The 26,989-nt window shown below is 46.3% G+C and overlaps 1 protein-coding gene across 7 annotated transcripts in view; it reads left to right on the top strand.

Moving 5' to 3' along the window:
• The window catches only part of TRPM8 (transient receptor potential cation channel subfamily M member 8), a 283,346-nt gene that overhangs the window by 93,929 nt on the left and 162,428 nt on the right, over window positions 1–26,989 (top strand). For all 7 annotated transcript variants that reach the window (XR_011201606.1, XM_069225547.1, XM_069225544.1 and 4 more), the window contains 2 exons: window positions 23,982–24,055; window positions 24,686–24,842. Coding sequence is in view for 6 of the 7 variants with exons in the window: in XM_069225547.1 (XP_069081648.1) it covers window positions 23,982–24,055; window positions 24,686–24,842 (231 nt within the window). In the remaining variant the exon portion in view is untranslated. The remainder of the gene's footprint in view (window positions 1–23,981; window positions 24,056–24,685; window positions 24,843–26,989) is intronic.

The raw sequence follows: 26,989 nt of genomic DNA, 5'->3' as shown, positions 1-26,989 counted from the left end.
TCACATCAATAAGTACTAGGTTTAACACATGTGCATAGCACCAGACATATATGTGGCTTGGGGATTCTATGCTTAGCCAAGTACTGAGTCTATTGTACTGGCCTTGCATGTTGGAAGCACCATCAGTCGAATTTCCAAAGCACTTACCTGTGTCAAAATCATTTTGTACAATTGCAGTTTGTACCAACTCGAACAATCCTTTTCCTGTTGACAAAGAGCAATTTCTGTCTGCTATCAGGCATTCATGTACAGTGTCTATGACATATCAGATGATAACGGAACACTGGGTAACAGTTATATCTTGAGTTGAGTTGATCTGGATTGAGTACGTACCTGTGCCATGTATTTCTTTAGTAATGTGTCTTTTTATCAATTTGGAAATTGTTTCTATTACAAAGCCAATAGTGGTCTTTGACATGAAAGTCACAGATGCACCACGTCCACCTTTCTCTTTTGCTTTGAAAGTGAGAGACTCAATGTGTTGTTTAAGAGGTTGGTCATATTTTGACAGGAGAAGGATGAGTTCAAGAAAGTTTCCATGATCAAGCAAATCATTATCCAACTCAAAAACAGTCTGTGATTTCCCACGATAGCTGAGCCCTTTTTCACCAATCACTTTAATAACTTCAAACACACGCTCCAATATTTCCCTCCTTCTTCTGACTTGTAGTGCACGATTCGTTGTCTGCCGAGAGAAGAGGAGAGTGGCTATGTCAACTCCAGAGATGGTCATCATGTATGAATCAGTGAATTTTTTGTGCAATTGGGATGCCTCATGCTCGGTAATGCGCATGTACAAGTGCCTAAAATCTTTCATCCCTCAAATAAATGGATAATTTTCTTCACATTTGCTACATGCCAAGCAGACTGTGCAAAGCAAAGCTTTTTAGATTTCTGAAAAGCTTAACCAATACCGGATACTCCCATCTTTTCTCATAAATGCCAATTGCCCATTAAACTGTTGACTTTTGGAAGGTTGGATCAGGTGATACTGAAAGAAGTCAGAAAGCTTATCATGCCTCAGCCTTTGAAAGAAGAAGTCAATTATCTGTGATTGGTCCATTCCTTGTGTCTCCGTCATATCTTAGATCCCAGCTTCTGGCAGTAAGATGGATACAGAGCTCCCTGATACAATCAATTTAGTTGCTTCATCTACTGGAGTGGCCTTTGCACTGAATTCTGTTGCTTCCTCCACATTTGCTGCAGGTATTGCAGAAGTTCTGATTTGTGACTCCTCCCCACTAGTTACACCTTTAGTTGCATCAGCAGACAAGACTCCTGCTCCTTCTGACTGTATATCCTCTGTTCTTTCAGAACCATGTTGTTCTATCATTTGCTTGCAAGTTGCGTGTTCTGTCAAAGTAATGACCAAAATATTTGCACCTGACGATATAGAACCCACTGCTGTAGTACAAGCATTGTAATACAGCTTTTTGGTCTGTTTTGTGAATATGTAAAAAATGTTCTTGTTTTCTCTCACTTCTTCTTCAAACTATCTTCTCTTCTTCTTTTTAGCACCCCCTTTCCTTTTCTTCTAACCCATTTCTTTCCCTAGACAAATAAAACACCATGTTGTTTATCTCATTAATTCAGGCTAAGTGAGAACAACCAAAAAAGAAGAAAACTAATAACAAGTACATCTTCCTGGACCTCTAGTGCAGTATGGTTATTTGCTAAACATAATTTGTCATTTTATTTTAACAGCTTTAAATTTTTTAGTAAGAACACTGCACAAAGAAAGTACTTTAGGCCAGTGATACCTAAAGAAAACATATTTTAGCCCAGTGATAGTCAATGTATGGCCAAGAGGCCACATGCAGCCCTCCTGACCTTAACTTGCGGCCCCCTGGTCAAGAGCGGCACTGGGTTGAGCACTAGCATTAAAATATACTAAATAAACAGGCAAGTATGTATTGAAGTTAAAGAAAGAAAATAACTAGGGTATCCTGTACTGCTCAACTTTAGATACACCTTCTTTTTTAAAGATGTCTTGCAGCAAAAGTTTAAAAGTGTGATAAAGTCTGTTTAAAATTCAAATAGTGTATTTCATTACCATGCAGAATTGCTTCTCCTTTGTACTTCAAATTATATAAGTACATTGAGAAGTATTTTCACAAGTGATAGTTTTAAAACATTCACTCCTCCCCGCCACCCTGACAACAATGCCAGTAGTGTACCAACAGGCAAGTCAGCTCTTATGTGCAATCTTTGGCTGACTTGGGTTTCTATTATACATGAACAACATTATAGTTTATTAAATCAAACCCAGGAGAAGGTTTTGTACAGCATGCATCATGGAGTCATGTATTTTGAGTCCCTCATATGGGATAGTGAAGAAATAGGAGGGAAAGTGAAACAAAACAATTGCCTAGGCTCACACAATCTGGTTTAAGTTAAGAAGCTTGGATCAATCCCATGTTTTTGGTTTCACATTGTATAATTCAGACACTAGATGTATATGCCTTGCTTCCCTTACACTCACCTTACCACCAACATCCTCCCCTCACCCCCCCAGACTCCCACCTTGCTGGTATCAATGCAGCTTTCGGTCACATCACAGACCGAACTTTGTGGGTCTTGAAAAATAATGATTGTGATTACCCATGTTCAAGCCTATGTAATAACATAATACAATCTGGAATGAAGCTTCAAAAATATTCCTTGGGTGAATTGTGTACATTAATAATACTCAGTACATTAAATTATAGCAACATTTTACGTGGAGTTCTGTGTGTAACCAGCCTATTCCACGGATTTTTTGTGATACAGTAAGGGTGATTTGGTTGATGTTTAGTGAGCTAGCACATAATATCAAAGTAAAGCACATGGACATCGTGTTTGCAAGTGTAGCTTTAGTTATGTTTACTTAGGTCATTCTTACAGCAACAATGAAAACCAAAGGGCTGTTCTGAGGATTTTCATCTTTCCATTGAATGAAATTTAATAAATTCCTCCTTATTTCTGCCTTGTCCCTCTTCCCCTCTTTCTTTGTGTGCACTGCTCTGGTTTGATAATGATCCCCAGTTCTTCTGGGTAGTAGCAACTGGAGGGCTTGGGGAAAAGAAGAGGTGAACAGAGAAGTAAAGAGACAGTATAACAAGAGAGGTGAAATAGAACTAGAAATGAGATATTGATAGGTGTGATGGGGAGAGACATAAGGTTGAGACGGAAAGATCAGGTAGCCAAAAGAAAAGATACTTAGTTATAGAAAGAGGAAGACGTAGGTAGATAATGAATGTAAGAGATATAGGTAATACTTTATTGTCATAGAAAAACACATGCAAACCTACAAAGTGCACCTTCTTCACTTTTCCAAAGAGATTATGGTGGTTGTTGGAAATGGCCCTTTTTGCAGGGTTATGCCCAAACGTTTTGCCTTCCTCCTCCTATTTTTTTAGGTCTGTTTTTGCTGGTTTATTGTCTCTGCGCACTTTTCCACTGCTAATCAGTGCTAAAAAGCAAGTGCTCCCTATAGAAATTGTACTCTTGATTGGTTTATCCACAATTGGCATTTTTGATTTACTAGTAAAGTGCACTAGAGGTGTCTAGGGCCTGTAAATCAAATGCTACTAGTGGGCCTGCAGCACTGGTTGTGCCTCCCACATTAGTAGCTCTGTAAACATGACTCAGATTTGCCACTGCAGTGTCTATGTGTGTAGTTTTAAACTGCCAATTCGACTTGGCAAGTGTACCCACTTGCCAGGCCTCAACCTTCCCTTTTACTACATGTAAGGCACCCCTAAGTTAGGCCCTAGGTAGCCCCATGGGCAGGGTACAGTGTATGTTTAAGGAAGGACATATACTAGTGTGTTTTATATGTCCTAATAGTGAAATACTGCCAAATTCGGTTTTCACTGTGCAAGGCCTATCTCTCCCATAGGTTAACATGGGGGCTGCCTTTAAATATTCCCTTTGAGAGTAGATACAAATATGGAGTTTACGGTCTCTGAACTCACAATTTAAAAATACAACTTTTAGTGAAGTTGGTTTTTAAATTGTCTGTTTGAAAATACCACTTTTAGAAAGTAGGCATTTTCTTGCTTACACCATTCTGTGCCTGTTTGTGGATTGTCTGTCTGGGTCAGTTTGACAGTTGGGCTGCTCACACCTCTCCTCTAGACAGTGACACAAAAGGGGGCAGGTTGTAGCCTGCATATCCTGATGAGCCATCTGAGCTAGAGAGGAGGGAGAAGTGGTCGTTCACACCTGAAAGGACTGTGCCTGCCCTCACACAATGCAGTCTCTGACCCCCTGGTGTGTGTCTGGGGCCTGGCCTGAACAAGGAAGGATCTTGCAAACACTTGAGACTTTGCTTTGAAGTTTGCCAACTTCAAAGGCAGAACTAGGTATAAGAAGAAGACCCCAAACCCCAGACTCTTAGAATCTTTCTGGAATCAAGAGGAACCTCTGCCCAGGAGACGAGCTGAAGAGCTGAAGGAGGAGTACTGTCCCTTTTGTGTGTTGCTTTGCTGGACTGGCCTGCAGTTGCTGCTTCCGCCTGAAAAGAGTGCAAAGGATGAACTTTGCTGTGTGTCCTGCTTGAGAAAATTCTCCAAGGGCTTGGAGTAGAGCTTGCCTCCTGTTGGAAGTCTCAGTGACATTAAAGACTTCAGTTTCCTCGACCTGCAGCACTGGGAACTGTGTGTTTTGTGATGTTCAAGAGGAGAAACCACTGCAACGTCGCCAGCAACGCCACTGGCCTGCACCGTGACCTGCCGACGCCACACGGAGTTGCATTTCCCCGCTTCGCACTGCGTCCCTGGTCTCACCGACGCCGTCATCGGACGACTTCACCGAGCCGTTGCTCGCACCGTGACCTGTGGGCCCCACCCTCTGGCATCGCCTGCTCACACCGCAGCCTGGGCATCCCCGACGACGACGCTCCTGCTGACACCGGCGCCGCTGCCTGCACCGTGGCCTGTGGACACTGCTTGTGAGGTACATGAAGCACCGTCCCATCCCGCACCGCAGCCCCGGTCCACCGACGCCAGCACCATCGACTCCGGTGTTGTCACCAGGCATCCTGCCTGCACCGTGGCCTGTGGACACTGCTCGTGAGGGTCACGAAGCACCATCGCGGCGACCGTCCCTACTGACGGCAGAGCTTCAGCAACGACGACGATGCTGCCTGCACCGTGGCCTGTGGACACCGCACGTCGCACTGCCCCGCTTCACACCGCAGCCCTGGTCTCACCGACACTGCTGGATGCCGCTACCGAGCCGCTGCCTGCACCGTGACCTGTGGGCACTGCACGTCGCATCGTCCCACTTCGCACTGCAGCCCCAACACCATCCACGTCGGCGCACCTGATTTCATCAGCCTGGAGTTCGATCTGCAAGGCATGTGACCTCAAGGGTCTGACGACTCCTGCACCGACTCCGGACCCGACACCACGATGTGAGTGATGCCGCCCCTCCAGAGCTCACAGCGAGGATCACAACGCCTTGCAAATCCAAGGTACTGTTTGCGGGACTTCCCGACATTGTAGCTGGCCCTCAACGCCGTGGCCAGCCTGAACTGTTGGATTTGTTGATCACGACGCCGTGATAGCCCCAGGTGGAGCTATCGACTTCAAGGAACTGTAGTTTTGAGTAAATCTTGCATAATACATATTTTTCTTACTGTATGTTGGATTCTTATCGTATTTGGTCTTGTTTTATATAGATAAATATTGGCTATTTTTCTAAAACTGGTATGGAGTCATTTTGTAGTGTTTTCACTTATTACTGTGCGTTTTGTGCAAATGCTTTACACATTGCTTCTGAGATAAGCCTGATTGCTCGTGCCAAGCTGCCAAGGGGGTGATCAGGGGTTATCTGAGTGGGTATCTCCCTTATCCTGACTAGAGTGAGGTTCCATACTTGGACAGGGTGCAAACCGACTGCCAACTAGAGACCCCATTTCTAACAGTGGTTAATATGACAATGGCGGTGACTGTTAAAGTGGCGGTAATACCGCCAACAGGCTGGCGGTAATTACTGCCAAATTAAGACCATGGTGGTGAAAGCTCACATAGACAGCCAATGTACCACACCAACCGCCAGGGCGTTAACACCACATACCATGACTGTAGCCATCCACAGCCAGGTGGAAGACAAGTTATCGCCCACCATATCATGAGACAGCAAATGGCAAGATTACAGGGGCGGTACCAACGTCATCGAAAGCTTGGCGGAAACAGAACACAGAAGACCAAAGACTCACCAACAGAGACACAGAGAAGATCAATGACGCCACGGAACTGGTACTTCAAGTCTTCTAGATGCTCTTCTACGCCATGCTCCACCTGGAACACCAACGCTGACGAAGACGATGACGGTGAGTACAGCCGCCTAGCACACAAGGGAGGGAGGGAGGAAAAGGAGAGTGACACACACACACAACACACACCATTCACACACTCACCATAAACACAACTAGCTGCAGGCATAAACCAATGGCACAGGACACACGGCATAATAATACAAGGACTACAGGTCAGCAGTACTGAGATTGTAATTGCATGCCAACACCCACCATAGGAACCAATTGGAGAACAAAGATATATGAACAATTGTCCAGAAAGGTCCAATGGCCAGTCCAAAGTACAAAAGGCCCACATGGCCACAGGGCACAGTCCAAGCCCCAACTTGAAGTGGACAGGCACCTCAGGGAGAATGGGGGTGGGGAGCACCTCAGCTGAAGTCGGGAACTTGCCCACTGGTTCTGGAGGGGGCTCCATGCCCATTATCCTTTGCTGGGGAGTGCAAGGTTACAGTCTCTGGGGTGGAGAACTTGCCCAATGCTTCTGGAGGGGGCTCCGTGCCCATTATCCTTTGCTGGGGAGTGCAAGGTCACAGTCTCTGAGGTGGGGAACTTGCCTACTGGTTCTGGATGGGGCTCCTTGTACATCAGTCCCAGGAGGTTGGTTTACATGCCCTCTGCTGGAGGTGAGGGCTGCTGTGTCTCAGCAGGAGATGAGGGCCCCAGGCCCACTGGTGGTGGTGGTGCTGTTACCCTGCCAGCCTCTGCAGGAGGTGAGGGCTGCTGTGTCTCTGCTGGGGGCAAGGGCTTCTTCCCTTTCCTGGCTGGTGGAGTGGGATCCTTTCCTTTCCTGGCTGGTGGAGTGAGATCCTTCACTGTCTTGCCTCCACGACTAGGAGGTGTCTCCACTGTCCCCGTGGACTGTTTGACTGAGGTACTGGGCTGGGTCATGGGGACCCTGCTCTTACGGGCAGGACCGGGGACAGGGGGGAGGGAAGAGGTCAACTTGGGCAAGGAAAAGCTTCTAAGGGACGGTGGAGAGAGATGAGGGAGTAGGGATGGGAGTGGAGGTTGAGGGAGTGGTTGTTGGAGGAGTATGTCTGCTGGACTTTGGTTTCAGGTGCATGGGCAGTGTGCTGATGTGAGGTGGTGTCTGAGTGCCTGCGTTTGTTTCCTTTAGGAGGTGGGGGGACAGTCAGGCTGGGAGAGAGCACAGAGGATGCGTGGATGTGTCTGATAGTGAGGTGTGTGTGCTGCTTGGTGTGTTGATGCTGGTGATGGCTGTTGAAGCAGTGCATGCAGGTGTGAGTGTGGACGTGACTGTGATGGAGGTGTAGGAGGAGGAGGACAGGGAGACAGGGAGACAGTGGAGACAGTGGAGGAAGTGGATGTGGATGTGTATGCAACTGTCTGTTGTTTGTGTGAGTGCTTGTGGACTGAGGTGTGCTGCCTGTGTTAGACTGTGCCACTCTTGTGTGATGTCTTGTGTGCATGCTCGTCTGTATGTATGCATGGGTTGGGTTAGGGTTGAGGAGACTGGGAAGTGGCATGATGCTAATGCACACATGAACAGGAAGACAGAAGGAGAAAGGGGGGAGGGAGAGAAAGGGAACACTTGGTCAATTACAGCACCAACACCACAGTTGGCATACACAGTACCGTCACATACAGGGATCAGGATTGAGCACTATGCATTGCACTGGCATTCAATTGCCTGGATGCCACAGCAAGATGAGGGCCAATCACTGGCAACTGCACCCCTCCTGGGACCCACAAAGCCCTGACTGACATGGAATGCAACCGAGCTAGGTTACCTGCATTTGCTATACACCCATTACTCTTGAGCAGGATTATGCTGCAATGTCTGTTTTGGCATTAAGGGGCACCCACTAACTCACACCCAGATCCCATGCCACCCACTAATTATTCTAGTAACGCCCACTGTACGCCCACTGTACTCACCCCCCTGTGGCTGCTGTGATGCCCTCAATCACCCATCCAGCTCTGGGTAGGCCACCGCCAGTATGCGGGCCATCAGGGGGGGTCAGGTTCCGATAGGCACCCCTTCCTCATTGGGAGGCCATCACCAGCTGGGCCTCCGTGGTCTTCCATGCCCAGCGTCTCACACTGTTTCCTTCAGTGAGTGCTCCGCCTGCTATAGGCCCCCAGGGTCCACACATCCTTGGCAATGGCACGCCACAATCCCTTCTTTTGATGGGCGCTGACCTGCAGACCTGCAGAGGTAATACAGACAGGAGGACAGCATTACACACCCAATCCAGCCTATCACACAAATGGCCCACAAATCCAGTTTCCAACTCCATTGGCACACACATCGCCTGGCACCCACCATGTACACAACCACCAGATATCCCCCCAAATGATACGATGCTTGCCTCCACATCTCCACCCTTCCCACTTGCATCGTGCCCAAGATGTACTCACCCGTTGGTCTGGCGGCCCATACAGCTGTCCATACTGCGGTAGGACCCCATCCACCAAACGCTCCAACTCCATCGAAGTGAAGGAAATTGGCCCTTTCCCCGGTCACACGGGCCATGGTAGGTTCCAGACACAGGTGACAGCAGAACATGCAGAGTAGGTGTTGTCCTGTGGAGAGTCAGGAATCAAGTGAGGATTCAGATGGAAAATGGCAGTCACGTCCGCAGCGGTGATCACCGCCGGCGCAGATCCACATCGGCCACTGTACTTCTGAGAGACCCATATTAGCCAATAAGGGATTGCACGGTGGTGCAAGACCTTATTCCACCACAATGCCCACCGTCAGTGGGGTTACCTCACTTCTACCTGTCCCTACATACAAGACAGGAGGTCTCCATTTCAGGGTGGTGGACAACATTCAGAACTTCTATAACTGCGTCTTTGCCGAAAATTGCACATACATTGCCATTCCTACTGTCCCATCACATTAATGCTGTATGTACACTGAGGTGGTGGTTCCATTGTTCAAATTGTGACAGCCTACTCACTCTTGTGTGCCTTAGATACCAACCACTGCAGATGAATAGGAGGAGGAGACAATCCCCTTGTACCGACCCCTTGTGGACTTGGCTACACTGGAGGACAGGCACGTAATACTCACCTATAGACTGGACAGGGCCACAATCACAGAGCTGTCAGCCCACTGGGATCCCCTCTCTTGTGCAGGTACTATCAGTGCTCCATGTTCTGGCAACTGGTTCTTTTCAGGTGACAGTGGGCTTGGCAGCAGGAATGTCACAGCCGGTGTTCACAATCATGCTGGCAAGGGTATTGTCTACCTTGGTGAAAAACATGTGCAGCTACATTGCTTTCTCCCAGGTGGAAGATTTGGCCACTGTGAAGGCAGGATTCCATGCAATGGGACATATACCCAATATTATTGGGGAGATTGACGGTACACATATTGCGTTTGTCTCCCCCACCAGAATGAATAGGTGTTCAGAAATTGTAAGAGTTTCCACTCACTGAATGTGCAGATGGTGTGCCTGGTGGACCAGTACATCTCCCACGTCACAGCCAAGTATCCTGGGTTGGTGCGTGACGCCTTCATCCTGAGGAATAGCAGCATCCCAAATGTGATGACCCAACTACAGAGGCACAGGGTGTGGCTAATAGGTGAGCCTAAGTCCCCATCCACTGTATGTCAGTGTATGCCTTCAGGTGTTATCCCCATAGCATTGTGTAAGGCTAATGTATGTCCCTCAATACTTGCAGGTGACTCTGGCTATCCAAACCTATTGTGGCTCCTGTCCCCTGTGAGAAATGCCAGGACAGGGGCTGAGAACCATTATAATGATGCACATGAGCATACCAGGAGAATAATCGAAAGGACCTTCAGCCTCCTGAAGGCCAGGTTCAGATGCCTCCATCTGACAGGTGGATCCCTATGCTACTCACCCGAGAAGGTCTGCCAGATAGTAGTGGCATGCTGCATGTTGCACCACCCAGCCCTCAGATGACATGTGCCTTTTCTGCAGGAGGAGGAGACTGGAGATGACCCTGTGGCAGCAGTGGACACTGAGGACAGTGAGGATGAGGAGGCAGAGGATGAGGATGTGGACAACAGAACATCAGTTATACGTCAATACTTCCAATGACACACAGGTGATCATTGGAACTGACTATTACTCTGACTATTGATTTTATCTGTGTGGCTGTAGTATGAAGACATTCACTTCCTTTGCATCTCAACTTACTGTCACCTATGGCTTGTCATTTTACAGATGTTGGTGATATGACAACAGTGTCCTGGTGTGATTACTACAGACAGCTACAGGTCATTATTTGTATGCTATCACAGTGTTAAGATCATTTGCACTAGATGTGACTGTTCCCATAAATGCACATTTTCAACACATAAAACAGTCTCACTCAAGTTGTGTTCAAGGGTGTTTATTGTAGGGCAAATAATTGAGGGACTAGTTCGATAGAATGGGGGTGATGGTAGAGGTAATTCCAGGGTATTGTTCCAGTCTGTTTGTAGCACAGGTCCAGTGTCCAAGGGGCCATAGGATGGGGAGCAAAGGCAGTTCAAAGTGGACAAAGTGACAGACTAGGACGCAAGAGGGTCAATGAGGAGAGTCTAATTTCCTGGCGGTGGTCTTGGTCTTGGTAAGTGTCTCTGGCTTCTCTCTGGGTTGCAGGGAATGTTTACTGGGTGGTTCACCTTCTGCAGGGGGATGGGTGCTAGTGGCCTGTTGGTCCTGCGGCGGGGCCTCCTGCAGACTAGCTGCAGTGGAAGTGGAGGGCTTGTCAATAGACTGGCTAGTGGTAGGCACCCCCCTGCTGTGCCGTCGATTCCCTCATGATGTTGGCCATATCTGCCAGCACCCCTGCTATGGAGATCATGGTGGTGTTGAGGGTCTGCAAGTCCTTCCTGGTCTCCTGATGGTGGTCCTCCTGGAATCCCTTGTTCTGCTGCATGTTGGCAAGGATCTGGCCCATCGTGTCCTGGGATTGTTGGTAAGCCCCCAGGACATTAGTGAGGGCCTCCTGGAGAGTTCGTTACCTGGGCCTGTCCTCCCCCTGGAGCACAGCGGTCCTCCGAGTGTCCCTATTGCCCTGTGCCTCTGTCCCCTGAACGGTGTGTTCACTGACCCCAGGTCCCTGATTGTCTTGGGGATGAGGTGTGGACTGGGGTCCCTGTACAGGTGGGCACACTGCTGATTGACGTGTCCTGGGGACAGAGGTGTGGGGACACTGGGTGGGTGCCCTGGTGTTGGATACTGATGGGGGAGGCTCTGTGGTTGACTGGGAGTGGGCTGGGGCGACCGACTGACCAGTGGTCTGTGATGGGCCACGTAGTTCATCCAGATCCAGAAGTCCAGAGTTACTGTCATCACTGGGGGCATCTTCTGTTGGGGGACTGGTTTGCCTTGGCACCTCCTCTCTGCTGACATTGGCTGGGGCATCTGGGAGGATGTAAGTTATGTATTATGCTTCATGTCTGTGACATATTGTACATCCCTGGCTTCTCTTCTATCGTTGCTGTTGTCCTGCCACCTTTGTATGTGTATGGTGATGTATTGTGGGATTGTTAGTTCCCCTATGCTGTGCATGTTTTTGTGATGGGTGTTCATGCAGGGCTGGGAGGGCTGTCCATGCATTGGTATAGCATGCAGGGCTTGGCATTGGGGTTAGTCAGATATGTAGGTGCAGTGTGTGGGATGGAGTGGAGTGATGGGAGTGACGGTGAGGGGGTGAGATGGCATGCAAGTATGGGGGTTATGAGAAGTAAATGTTGACTCACCAGTGTCCAGTCCTCCGGCTACTCCAGTGAGTCCCTCAGGATGCAGTATTGCCAAAACTTGCTCCTTCCATGCTGTGAGCTGTGGGGGATGAGGTGGGGGTCTACCGCCAGTCCTCTGTATGTCAAGCTGGTGCTGTGCTGCCACGGAACGTATCTTCCTCTGTAGGTCATTCCACCTCTTCCTGATGTCGTCCCTTGCTCTTGGATGCTGTCCGACGGCGTTCACTCTGTCCACGATTCTCCACCATAGCTCCATCTTCCTGGCAATGAATATTTGCTGGACCTGGGCTCCAAACAGCTTTGGCTCTACCATGACTATTTCCTCCCCCATGACCCGCAACTCCTCATCTGTGAAATGGAGGGGCATAGTGGGGACATGGGTATTGTGTGGTGTGTGTAGGTGTGAGGATGTTGGGTAATGTGGTCGGGTGTGTGAAGTGGGGTGCGTGAGGGATGTATGGGTGTATGTGGTGTATGTGTCTAGTTGTCACAGTGGTCTTGGTGTCAATCTTGTGGTAGTAATTTGTATTCGTAGGCGGTTGTGGGTAAGTGGTTAATGTGGGTGTGTGTTTTATAGTGCTGTGGGTGGTTGGGTGTGGTGTGTTTTAGTGTCAGGTGTGTGTTTTTGGTATTGGCCAATGTTGTGTAGTTTAGTATCTGGGTGTTCATTCTGAGTGCACCGGGTGTGTACCACCAATGGTTTACAGCCATTGAATGTCTGCTGTGGTGTTTCATGGGTCATAATGTGGTGGGCGTTGTTTTGTTGGTGTAACGGTATGGGTGTTGGTACCGATACTTTAACACTGACCTTTGGGCTGGCGGATTTGTGTATGTGGCAGTATTCTGTTGGATTGGCGTGTGTGTGTCATAATATGGCGAACGGATATCTGCCACCACAGCGGTATGTTGGCGGCTGTCACCGTGGCACTAAGCGGGATTTACCACCAATGTCATATTGAGGGCCTTGGTATCAATTGCCGCACGGAATTCAGAAATCATAGTTCAAGTGACCTACAGCCAACTAGTGATATTAGTTTAAGTATTTCATCTATGTAACAACCCCTCACAATTCTTCACATGCCCCTCCAAGTGTAAGGCACATGCTGTAGCACCAAATCTGAAGCATGTTCTGCAGGCCACATGCATGATAACGAAACACAACCAACCAGAACAAATTGTGCAATACCAAATATCCATCCTCTTGCAGGCAGAATAGAGCCACTTGTGTGGTCATAACAGGGCCTAAGCCCTTAAACAGACTTGAGGCAATTATCTTGCTGAAAAGCTCCTCTATGGATGGCAATAACCATGAGAAACATAGAGAATTAACAAAAAGGACATATAACCTCAACATCCTAGAAGAGGCAATCCTGCTGCACAGAGAAAGAAGAATCAAGTTTGCAAATTTTGCTTAGACCTCGAGCAGGGCATAGCTTAGAACGGGGCTCAAACAGTTCTTTTTTGAGAAAGCACATTAACACAAAGGGGGTTATTACAACTTTGGAGGAGGTGTTAATCCGTCCCAAAAGTGACGGTAAAGTGACGGATATACCACCAGCCGTATTACGAGTCCATTATATCCTATGGAACTCGTAATACGGCTGATGGTATATCCGTCACATTTGGGACGGATTAACACCTCTTCCAAAGTTGTAATAACCCCCAAAGTCTTAAACATATCCTGAAATCAACACATAGGGTATTTGGCACATTCCGGCCTAGGACCTAAAACAGAGTCTAGTCAGAGTGACCTACAAACTACAACCAAAAATTAACCAAATGTAACTGAATAATATTCCTGGCATATGAAGAAATAAGTCCCTTGTCTGCATTTTGGATGATGCCTTTAAAATAGAGCTAAAAGTTTGACTGTGACCCAAATGACTCAGTTTAATTTTGAAAAGAATTGATAAAAAAAAGGAAAAATGGTTCATACCTGTTCCCTCTTGCTTCATAGGAAGGGATCAACTAGCAATACACAGCATTTCTGGGTCCCTTGGTGCTGGGTGTGGCAAGTCAGTAAAGCTTTGGGGCATACCTACTTCACTGAGCCTAGGGCAAGATTTTCTGGATGTGGTGGGACCGCAATTGCAGAGCACTAGATGTGGCTTTGAGTACTGCTTTAGTCAGCTCTATGGAGAGTGGGGTGCCAAGAGGATTAGATGGCCCTCTTGAGTAGGAGCTTGGCCTTGTAGTGCATCTGTATAGATTACCTAAAAGGAAAAGGCTGGGTAAACACTCTGTAATTCTGTATGGAAGGGTTGGGACTCAGGAGTTGGACTTGAGCACTGAAAGCCTAAGCATGGATTCCTTACTCCTGGGAAGTAAAGGAAAAGGTTAGGCCGAAAGAGATGAAGAAGTAAGCTGAGGCAGCAGCCTGTTGAAGCAGGGCTTCTGGGCTCCTGGGGGCTGGGCAGTTCTTCTCTTTAACCTCTTGCTGAGACCCTGGAAAAGATCCTCCTGGTGGTGGGTGCTGAATAGTCCAACTTGAAGTTGTCTGATGCAAAATGCAGGCCTGCTGCTTTTATGTCCCTCTTCTGGCTAACGTGGGCGTGGTAATCAGGAGGCGGGGGGAAATCTATGCATTCTCACCCCACTTCAATCCAGAAACTGACTTACTGGCTGACTGAGAAAGGGTGTGTGGTCAGAGCAGCGAGGCAGAAATCCAAAGGCCTGCTGTTTTTCCACTCAAGCAGGCAGTGAGGGAGGGGTGTCGCCATATGGAGGTGAGGCAGGAAATTTTAATATCCCTTTCTGTTTGGAAGGGTAAGCCACAAACATCAGCAAACAGCATTCCCAATTGCATGCTGAGGAGGGAGTCAGTGGAAAATATGAACACAACAAAATGTTGTTATCCTAGTGTAAGCTGAGTTTCCCTGAACAAACAAAAGACCATAGAATGATTGTAGGCACCTCCCACTGACCACCACGGATTCCCTCACTACCACCCTTTGACAGAGCCACTAAATAACCACTCTATTGCAAATTAATTTAATTAATTTTATAGCATCACTCATACCAGTGTAGGTAGGGTGTCAGAGCATAGAGATAATCAATCCAATGTGTGTAAATTAGTGTATAGGAAATGTTACATAAGACAGAGGACTACAAGGTATAGGACTCAAAGGTCATCCATACTTGTAGGCAGTAAAGTTTAATAATGCTTGTTTTGGAGAAGCGCAAACTCAGAATTAAAAATGTAACACCAGAGTTGTGGGTTCTCTTTAATGATAAGAATTGATTGCTACTTAAATTAACCCTTTTTGCAACATTAGGATAATGAAAGACTGGGGGAAAAATCATGACACTCTAATCTATACCTTGGTATTTGCATGCAGCTTTTAGATAACAGTAAAAAGCTTACTGTTCTATATTAGGATTTTAACTTATAAACTGCAAGTAACTAAAGGATCTCTCTGACAAAAGCAGTAACACTCTGACCTTTTTAATAATATGCACTTTGCAATCTGCATGGTACACGTTCTTTGCAGCAGACATAGTAACCCTTTTGCATAGTCACCCTTTTATGATGAGTCAAAACTTCCACTAGACAGAACTATGATCTCTCTCCAGAAAGAACAATAATCATGCATCTTGACATTTTTATTGTTGCCTGAAATTTAGCTGGAGGCAAGGAACCATGGCAGGAGGTGCTTTTAAAATCACGGTACACTGGCATCGCCCCAGAGCCAGCGCTGCACAGAACAACAGCGAGGCCCCTTCTTTTACCCAAGCCCTTTATTGCCTCAGGGCAATGGCCTGGCAGGGGAGGGGATTAAGGCAAAACACAGCTGCTGGGCCATCAATGAGGCAGGTTGGGGCTTAGGTGAAGATGTCCCGAGGCCACAACATCACCTGGCCCCCACAGCGAGGTCCCAGCATAAACCCCACTCTCCCCCGCCCACCATGGGGAATGTGATGTGCCTTGAGGTGGCAAGGAAAAGCATTGTTTATGGGCTGTGTACGCCGTGTGGGCCAAGGTGACAATGGCTCAGTGCCAGAGGAGCACCTGGCCCCCAGGGTGGCAGAATCTTGCACATAATCAACCCCTCTCCAGCTCACCATTGCCTCAGGGTGGTTGCTCAGCATGGGGAGGGTGTCAAGGAGAGGCCACAGCTGCTGATCGATGAACGACCACTTCACACGGCCTCCAGTGCGAGGCTACTCTGTTCCCCTTGTCCAGTGCCCTCTGTGAGCTGGGAAGGAGAAAAAAGAATCGGCCCACAAAGGGCACTGAGACACCGGCCCTTCGGCCAATGCCTGACTGCCCGCATTGCCAATCCGTCTCTGGCAGTGCTGCTGTTGAGTAACTGTGTGCCTGCTGCTGCCACCCATTTCTGAGAGAAGAAGGGGCGCTGGTGAAGGCGAAGCTTGGGTTTAGCTCCACCGCCTTGTATTGTGTGTGACTGTCTTCTTGGACACAACTCCAAGTACAGCAGGTTCACAAAGTACAAACTCTTCTCTGCAGCCTTCAGACAAAGTACGCAAGGGCTGATTAAAGCAATCACACAGCCATCTCCCCTCCTGTCAGGCAGCCCAGCGGAGCCTTTACTCTGCGCTCATAGTGCTCAACACGCTCCCAGGAAACTTGTGTTGACCAGTGCTGGATATCGCTCTGGGGTGACCTGCCTCGTCACTTTTATCTTTCTTGGTTTTTTTCTTAAATGTACGTTCTGATGCTCTATGATGAGTTCTGAATGTAGAGCTCTGAAAGCAGTGTTCCTAACTTGGTCAGTTTGCATTGAGATGTGCGCACGACTTTGGTAGGTTTTCACTACCAGGATATGTAAAACATAAACATACATGTCCTGCCTTTTAAATGCATTGCACCCTGCCCTGTGGGCCACAGAAGGCATGCTTTAAGGGTTACCTATATGTAAATAAAAGGAGAGTTTTAGACTTGGCAAAGGGTTTTAAATGCCATTCCGAAGTGGCAGTAAAACTGCACACTCAGGCCTTGCAGTGGTAGGCCTGAGACAGGTTTGAAAGGCTATTTTTGTGGGTGGCATAATCAGTGCTACAAGCCAACTAGTAGCATTTAATTTACAGGCACTAGATATATGGTATACCACTTTACAAGGGACTTACAAGTAAATGTATATGCCAATTGTGTTGAGTCAATTTTTTCATGGCTAAGGGAGAGAGCACAAGCACTTTAGCACTGGTCGGCAGTGGTAGAGTGTGCAGCCTCCAAAAACTAGCAAGAACGAAGTCAGAAAAATTGAAGTAGGCAGTGAAAAAGTTGGGGTAACACCAGCCTAAGGTACTCAGGTCTACCTTTCCCCTTTCCATGTTCAAAACGTTCACACGTTTCTCATCGTAAAACATTTTGTACACACCTTGGGCTCTCCTGATATTGTCCTTCATAACTTCGGTTGACCACAACACCTGCCTAGCTTCTGCCATTCAAATCAGGTTGGCTTTAGTGAAGGGAACTCTCCCTCGCATAATGTAAAAAAGTCTTATTACCCATGACTGTGGGACTACTATGAAATTTCCAGGCAATTTTCCTTGCGTTCAGCTCCTAACTCCTCTTTTCTTCCTAACAAGCTGAATAGTTCCCTTAATTACTCTGTCAAACCTCCCCACCTCCCCATTCCCTTTGGGTCAGTATTCAGAAGTGAATTTATACTCTACAGCATTCCATTTAAATATTGCTTTGCTTTGAATTGCCATTGTCTAAGATCAATCTTTTGGGTAACCCTTCTGTTATATTGTTACCTTTTTCTACATCTAAGTTGTCTTTCTTGTTTTTGTACCTAAATGTAAATTCTGATGCTTTATGATGAGCCCTGTTCCTACCCGAGTATTTTTTTTTATCAGCAATGGTACAGGAGGACCAGAATCTACCACTGTCGGCAATTGGACAGCACCTACCTTGATTTCACCCACAGGCTTGTTCAGGGAACTTTTTTTGAGGACACACACCTGCACCTGTTTATTCCCCCAAGCACTTAATGCATAATCCATGTTACCCACATTGCTCTCCAATTCTGAGGATCCAGACTCCGAGTCTGAATTAAGGATTTGTTCATTCACCATTTTAACTCTACCCTCTTTGTTGCTCAGCCTACACACTTCGGCCTTGACCAGCACAGCACACTTTTGATTGAGAGCTAGACAAAACTTGATAAAGGCAAGGTATTCTTGAGACCACACATATAACACCTCTTTATCTTATCTATACTAATAATACAATCCTTATTCCAATTGATCCTTGCCCTATCATCAGTAGAGCTCCCTGCACCTCTGAAGGGAGATGACTTGCTACTCTCAGCACTCTATTCTTTTTAGACTTCATTTTGATTACTTTCTTTAAAACTGGAAGACACATTCATTACAGCAGCATTAGCACATTTGTTAGAAATTCAGCTTTGAGTATTATAACAATAATTTCAGCTATTTAGTAATCCCCATGTACCCAGAACCTTCCTTTCACACGCTCGTTAGTTACATGCATTATGATTTGGTCCCTTGTGCATTAATGAGAAAGATTTTAGAACATGCATCTAACTGTAAGCTTTTTCAGCAATGATATATAATCAACTATATATATATATTCTGAACTTCCCTGTTTCCTATTGAAGAAATCGCTATGTAAACACAGATCAAAAAGTGGTAATCTGCCAAATCGTGTGAAAACACATTTCCTTCAGTGGGAGGTCTTGTTTTTGATCCGTTGTGATATAAATCTTGGGTCCTTCTGTTAGAAATGAATGTTGCAGGATTGGTTCTTCATCAAAGAGTGATCTCTTCAACATCAACTGTATGAATGTAGTTTGTGGAATTTTCCTTCTGCTCTTGCCACTTTAATGGTTGGTCTCCTGGATTGACCAAGAATGATTGTGGAGTGGTCAGCATAAGGGTCTTGTCTCCATTCATGATAAAAAGAAAAATGAAGAAACTTCCAAGCGAACTATTAACGTCAAAGGGCAAACATTAAGTAATAAGTTGCTAGCAACTACTTGCAACAGCATGCAATGTTCCTGGTCAATACATCAGACACACATGGCCCTCGTGCCTATAAGCTGTAGTGGAGAATTGGGGGTTAAATTGTTACCTTTCAGGTGTGTTGTCATTGGTAGAGCTCATAGGAGTAGTCACTACTTTGTGTGGAAACGTGAGCAAAGATGGAAGGCACAATTTAGGGAGCTGTATGAGGGTTTGGCGAATAATCATGGAAGTGATGTGTACTGCTGATGCGGCCACTACCAGGGGTCACACTGCGTGACCTTGGTTCGTAGTGTGGGCTGATGTCACACAGCTGAATGTGGAGGAAGCTTATCTGTGGTCGGATGGGAGGAGGCTAGAGGGTTTGAGAGATGACACTGACATGCATGTATTTGAATGCACTTGAAAGGGTATTTGTGGAGGTACCACACTATGAACAACTCCATGCAGAGTATTATTCTGGTGCCTATGAGACAAATCACTCCTGGAAGCCTTCCTGATGCACTCTATTTTACTTAAAAGAATCTTTGTTGAAACAGTGTACATGCAAAAAATACCATCCTTTTGTATGTCATATGCCTCAGAGGAGGCTGCTGTGGGTCCATTACCCCCTGGCTGCTAACTTCGTTGCCAAAACAAGATAGCCAACATTGGTGGATAATATAAAATTATTTATTGCAGCCCTCTTTGTATTTCTTCCTCCAAATCTCCTCAACTGGAACTGTCACCAGTACATTCATCAAAGAAAAACATTCCAAAAGGAAAGAAAGAATATTACTTGTTAGCACCTATATCACTAAACTTCAGAACCCAATACCACACACTCATGCATGTAACTGGGAAACTCAAAAGCAAGGTACAGAGCGTTTGAGGGGGGAGACCGGAAGAGTGTTATTTAGAGAACTGCTGGAGTTAGAGTTGAGACCCATTTGGGTGTAGAGGTCCAACGGAGATTGGACAGTATGTGCGAAGGGCTAGTCTTTGGGGCGTGCAGGGATGAGGAATTAAGGAGTTTGGAATGGAGGCAGAAGAGAATCTGGAAAGACACGAGTCTACAACATTACGTGGAAGTGAAAAGGGAGTGAAAGTTCTAATTGAGGGATGGTGGAAGGCGGAGGGGTAAATGATAAAGATGACTGTGCCAGAAGTGGGGAGGGAAGGCGTGAAAGTGAGCTGAAGCGGGTGAGAAGCAGTGTGTGAGGGAGAAAATGAGGAGTGTCATGCATACTGGAGGGGACGAGGAGAGGAACTGAAGCAGAAGTGAAGAGCAGAATTATGTAGAGGGTGAGAGAGGTAAGCTGGAACAAGAAAGAAGGAAACTTTGAGTAGAGAGGTAGTGAAGACAGTAGGGTGATTTGAGTAAAATGTAGTAAACATGTATGGGAAAGGCAGGTGGAGAAGTAGTGGGGGAGAAGGAGTCTCTGATGAGACAGCTATGGGGGTCAAGAAGTGTGGACTGAAAGATGAGAGAAGCAGGAAATTAGTTCTTTCAACTGTTAAGAGCTTGTGACCACGAGCAGTCTGGGCCCTGTGAGCAGAACAGGCAGTGTCTCCAGTGAACTAAGCTAGGAAATCTTGATGCTTAGCTGCAAGGTGTTTTGGGGTTTTGTTATGTATACCTCAGAGGATGCCCACTTCTTGGTTTTGATTGCGCTCTGGACTATCCTTCTGCTCCTTCTGTTTTTTGTTTATTTGGTTGTGCTGTGAGCCAGCGGAGATGGCCAGACTGTATTGTAAGGAACATTTAGGGGGTATTGTTGGATGGAAGGAGCTATGTTGTGATTTCACTCAAAGGGGATGTGATGCAGCAGGATTCTCAGCACAGGCAGTCCTTTATCTCTTTGTGGAATTGTGTTATAGGGTGCACCTGGATGGTTCTTTGCCAGAAATGTAGCCCTCCATTCTGGTGCATAGTGTCTTTATGTATGTTGGGTTGGCTTTACTTCACTAGCTCCATAAGGAAGGATTTGGACTCAGTGTTCTTGTCTTCTGCTCTTCCTTTCCCCATGGGAAAAGAGGATGTGGTGATTAAGCTCAACGTTACCTTTTCAGAGAATGCAAGAGAACCTATTGTGGTGTGACTAGCTGGAATGTGGAGAAGGGAGTTGTGGTGGGATAAGACTAGTTTAACTGGTTTGGCATGTCAACCTTTATTTTTATGAGTTGATTACGAGGTGTGGTAGGTACATGCTGTTCATGATTTGAGAAGGTTGGGCTGTTGGTGATGATGGTTCGCAATGGGAGTGTACCATATAAAATGGCCCTTGGCACTGCACTGGAGATGCCTGTATTGTAAATACTATAGCAAAAGTGCAAACCCCTGTATTGAAGACATGTAGCACTTGCAAAAAAAAAATCAGAGAATTCAGTCACCAAAATGCAAGCCTTATAGTCACAGTTTGAAAAAAACACCTCCTGAGGTGACTGGAATGCTGTACTGCATAAATCCCCTTCAATTGGAGAAAGGCTCACCTGCTGGACCTTGGCGTGGCTACCAATTTCAATGAGCAGAATGATCTTATGTTACAGTGTTTGTCAGACCTACTCTCTGCTGATGTTTGACATTGGCATTATTGTAATTTCTATCAAGATAACTATGTTAGATCATGGAGCTCTGCATCAACATTCATGGCATAATTCTTGTGTAAACCACCACCCCTACCCCCTCCCTCCCGGCCCATGCTATTACCCCTCCACCCCATCAAAATCGGTAGTCCATAACATTCAATTCCAACGCAGGTTAATTATCACAAACAAAAATGAGGGCAGATGTAACCCTTAACAAAATGCCAAATTACAACCAATATTGTCCATGCACAGTGATCACAAGAATGCTATAAATTGTTAGCAGCCAGCCATTTGTAACCAAGCTATATGCCTGTTCTTCTCATAGCTGAGAATTGCCTTTTGTGTACAAACTCACTTATACCTCTCAGAAAAGCTTAACTATAAAGTCTCAGACATGTTGCACATTTGTGGACAAGCTGTTTCACCAGCCCTATAGCGGAAAAACTCTTCATAGGCGGTGTTGGTGCTTTGCACTAATAAAATGCTAGAAGGCCGATCTGCAGGACTGGGCATGTGAACCCCAATGGATGAGAGCCAAAGGCAATTAAGGAAAAACTACATAGGACCATAATCAAAGTCAAAACCAGGAAGGTTTATTCAAAATTAAGAATGGAGTGGATCAATTTAATTCAGCATCAATATAACACATAATAATCAAGAGGTTTTGACATATGGTCAACCTCCAGAATAACTTGGATCAAAATTTTACAGACTGTCATAAAACATGCCTTCATTAAAGTGAGCAAAGGTATTTACAAATTTTAAGTACAAGGAATTACATGAAAGCTGCCTCTGGAGAATATTCAAAAAAGCTCTGGCACACATCCCAAAAGAACCATATTTTATGGCTTTCCAGGAGTAAGAAATCACTTTCTCAATATGGTGTGAAATAGCACCAATAAAGTTACTAGACAGAAACTAATCCACATTTCAGAAATTGTGTTACGTAAAACAGGGTCACTCTGGGAACCCGCCTAATGTTAACAGTCAAGCATTTCCTTTAACCTACATGAAAGGGAAAATGACATTTCACTGCTACACAATAAATCATTTAAATTAATAATTAATTATTGTGGCTGCGAACAGCAACAGCTTTAAGTATTTACAACATTATGAAAACATGTCTGGTATGGCTTCCTTCGAAGCACAAGATAGTTACTGTACATGAAGCTTTACCATAAAACAGATTCTATTTCAACTTTGTTATGAACAGCAAAGCACTGCAGATAGAACTACATGCCCATGGAAAACTTCCCATTGCACTGTAAAAGCCATGTTGTTAGCAATGCAAAAAGAGAAAGTCCTTGCAGATTTCGTGTTTTCACCCTGATTACGCCATTTCCAATCACACAAATGAACTTCAGACTTTTAACCAGTAAATCTGCTCTAACAACTGGGTGAGGAATGGGGTCCTCACTCAGAAGGGAAAATAGAGGGTAGATTTGGTACTCTTGGGAGGTGCTTGCGCCACCTCTAGAAAGAGTCATGAAGATTTTCTCATATTGCTGCCTCGCCATTCCTGATCTTTTACACTTTCACTTCTTCATAAGGAAGTACCAGGCACCATCTGCTATGCCTCTGCTTCCCACATCACATGGGAGAGCGTGCCTTTGCTTCCAGGGCTACGACTGTTGCTTTCCTGCCCTGGTCACCACAACACATCAACAAGCCTTTGAAATTGTGCCCCCCCCACCAGAGCATCTTGGCATGTCCGTGCTACCAGGTGTCCCCAGATCTAACCTGACACCACCTCTTTGTAATGAGACCTGCTGCACCCCCAGCAGTGCACCCTACATCCAATGATGTACCCCACTCTTCTCATGCAACTGTTATAAGCAACATCCTGTCCTCCATTCATGACTAAACCTGCGAACCAGAGCACCACCACGATGCCCGGTCATTAAAGCATTGAACAGTGCACCACACCATGCTGTAGAATGCCAGGGAGCTGCAGGCCAGAACAACAACTGACATAGAGTATGCAAATCTGAGAAGACTCCGCTGCGGTTCTCTACTTTCCCCCCCAAACCTTCTCCCCACGCTTGCAGACAAACCACAAGACCCTAGACATGGGCAGGTTATCAAAACCAAATCTACAACACACAGGCTTCTATGCCCAGGCCCGCATCCCTCCTTAACTTGGTAGGCTCCAGAATGGTATGACCAAAGATGGGGTGGGTGGCACTGGTATTAAAAAGGGGAAATAGATGATTGGAGCCACATCTTTTTGGGGCAAGGACAAAAAGGACAGTCTAGACTGGGAAAACCCATGGGTACCTTTGAAAGAGATTCATCCTTCCTCCAATCTTCCAGGTTCTTTTAATGAACTTTCCAGGAGAATAGGAGGTGAGAGACAAAGTAAATGAGTGGAAAGGACTAGACATGTAAAAGCGTTTATTTGACTTGCAGCTTTTTAAGGTACTCAGACTTTCTTTTTCACAATGTAACTTTAATTTTCATTTCAAGGCTTCTGTGGCATTCATTCAAGAGAACTTCAAGAAGCGGGACTGCGTCTTCTACACAGGCGATCCCAAGTTAAAGTATGTATTTGCAGTATATCAGTCTGCTGTTCTTTACAAAGTGATGTATAGATGTTTATAACTCTAGGTAAAGGGACATTTGGACTCCCCTCCTCGCCATACAATTGCTCTGTGTTGGGTAGTATGCAGTCTTTCTTTGTAGGTTCCATAGTAAGCCTCTGAGACTTGCCTTGGTCTAGAACCAGCTGGGATTGTTCCTCATTATAAAATGGATTAAAAAACAGATGATGTAGTAGGCACTAGCATAGCCTTGCCCAGAGATGTTTCAAGTCATGGGCGAAGTGGGCAATTGATCAGGGCACCAGCCTTTCAGGGCACATCTGGGAAAGGCAGATTGTCTCATCAAGAACAGCGTTAACCCTCATGCATGGAGTCAGTCAGGGAAAGGACATAAGGGAACATCTCCTAGGATCCTTACACCTTGTTACCTGATTGTAGGAATGTCCACTTTCTCCCTGGCGAAGGTCTTGCCGTACACAGCATAGACAGCGCTAACAATCACCATTTTCCCTGAATCATCTCTGTCCATGCTTAGATGCCAGAGAGCAATGGAGGGATCCAAGACAGCATTCGCAGTTCGTAAACCTGTGTCTTTTTCACTTCTATTGATACTTTTTCATTCTCTCCCAGTGAGGAAATGTGCAAATGTGGATATTCGCGAGGCCAGCATGTAGAAGGCACACAGAACAATGAAAAACCTCTTTGGAATTACAAGAAGCACACCCAGGAGAAGCCCACAGATGCGTTTGGAGACATCCAGTTTGAGGGGATCAGAAAACGGAGAAAAGTAAGAATCAGGCTAAATCACAACTAAAAAAAAGCTAAGCACTATGAGTGGAAGTCCACTTCTTCTGGTCACTAGTAGCTCAACACTTATCTCTGGCTGGTGTTTTCTGTGGATGCTACACGTTCAAAGGCAGAAAGATAAGATTTAATTTATTGAGTGGGTCAAAAAAAGTGGCATAATATCTGGTCCAGTGATAGGAAGTGAGATCTTATCATAGTTCATGCAGACTAATTATAAGATATAGGGCCAAGTGATAGAATATGTAGTCTGGTGACTGAGTGCTATAATGTGAGAGTAGATTATACATTAGGTAAAACCACAGGGCCATCCTGATTTCGGCACTTATTTTTGGCATTGGTGAACATTAACACCAGTTGGGGTATGGTGTTGCGTTGGTATTACAGGAATTGAACGAGGCAGGAAGTTATGGGATGTCTCGCATGACCTACCTCTTTAAAAAGTGTGCTTCCTTTGGTGTGAGTCATGCTGTAGTGCATATTTGCATAAGTATTGCTCTTAGGTGTTGTTTTATCCGAATGACCATGTAAGAATAAGAAATGTAAAACTTTGCTGTAGCACTGTTGTAGCATCTTCTGAAAGATTACATCTGTGGGGGTGCAAGAGAGCCGGTGCGCAAGATGGCCGCACAGTAAAGCGGCTCCTGCTGTCTAGGGACAAAATCCATCAACATCGACTGTGATTCGCCCATTCCCCAACTAAGTGAACATAGATCTGCCTGCTAGCCAAGATGCCCACCAGACTGTGAAACGTTTGTGGGTTGGAAACAACTGGAAGATTGCTAAGCTCCCCTCCATGTTCAAATCATCGGGAGACCCATGGCGACCGTATTACTGTGCTCGGATCCACCCTCAAATTAATAGAACTGTGCGATATGTGAACACCCGGCATATTTTAAGAGTAACTGCTGGAATCCATCGCAAGCTGTAGAAAGCTTGCAGCAGCTATGGCCTGCTAACTGAGGGAGATGGCAAGTGAGCTGCGGTGGTGGGACCAGGCAGCCTGTGATTTGGGGAAGAACAGCTTCTTCTGCAACATCTACCATGTAAGTCCTGCTTGATTTGTTGGTGGTGCACGCCGCAAGGAAAGGTTTTGGGAGGCGACTAAGGCCAATTGAAAGTATTTGCTCGGAGCACTGACGATGGCTGGGGCACAGATTGGCTGAATAACAGTCCACACATTGTCTTGGTGGGATGTGCACTGATTGACTGCTGTAAGAAACACACCAAGCCCACAAGGTGCATGAGACTCACCCCGCATCATAGATCATAAGACCCGCCTGCTGGTTGCTGCCGCTTGCGCTACTGCTGGGACCTCACTGTAGTCAGCTGTGAGGGAGGGTTTGGTGCAGACCGCTAGTGCGGGTGGCCTTTGAATGCACCTGACTGGGGCTGAGTGCATTCTACCCACAGGCCTCCATGTGGGCCCTGACTGGCGTGGCTCCAGCGGGTCGGCCGCGACAGAGCTGGCTGCCAGCTGTGCCTGAGCCGCGACTGGACTCTCCAGATACTGGAAACTAGCTACCATCAACAGTGTGTGGTGCATGGTCACCACAACAGCACCCTGACTGCTTGTGCCCCCCACTGGTGCTGGGGTGTAGCAAGTCTGAGTGGCCCTTTTACAGACAAAGCCGCGGATGGGCGCACACCCAGGTTTCGGCACTGTATATAAACAGCCACAGTGACTACATCTGATGTCAATGGGCGAGGCTCCCTCATGACAACCTTGCAACATAAGTTGAGGTCAAGGACTGTCAGGGTAAAATGAATGTATGGTAATCGCATGAGCCACCCGGGTAGCTATTTAGAACCTAATACCGGGGACACCTGATGAAGCCTCTCTCCTGGATGCAACGGCGTCAGCAGAGTATTTGCGTGCCTGCCAGAACTTTGCTGCACAACTAAGCCACCATGGGGAAAACAGACGGCGGACAGGTCAAGCTGCATTTTGACTTGTACAGATCAGCAGAGAATGTGACTGACAACCTGGCCCCATCAGGCAAAGAATCAGGGATAACAGACCTCAACAATGAAGACACGGATATGAATACACTCCTTTTAGCAATTAAGCACAACTTGACTTCTATAGAGGCCAAAATGGAGACTATGTGCACCACAATTGGTGCACAA

Source organism: Pleurodeles waltl, chromosome 3_1 (assembly GCF_031143425.1).
Source record: "Pleurodeles waltl isolate 20211129_DDA chromosome 3_1, aPleWal1.hap1.20221129, whole genome shotgun sequence".
NCBI lineage: Eukaryota > Metazoa > Chordata > Amphibia > Caudata > Salamandridae > Pleurodeles > Pleurodeles waltl.
This window is presented reverse-complemented; position numbering and strand designations above follow the sequence as displayed.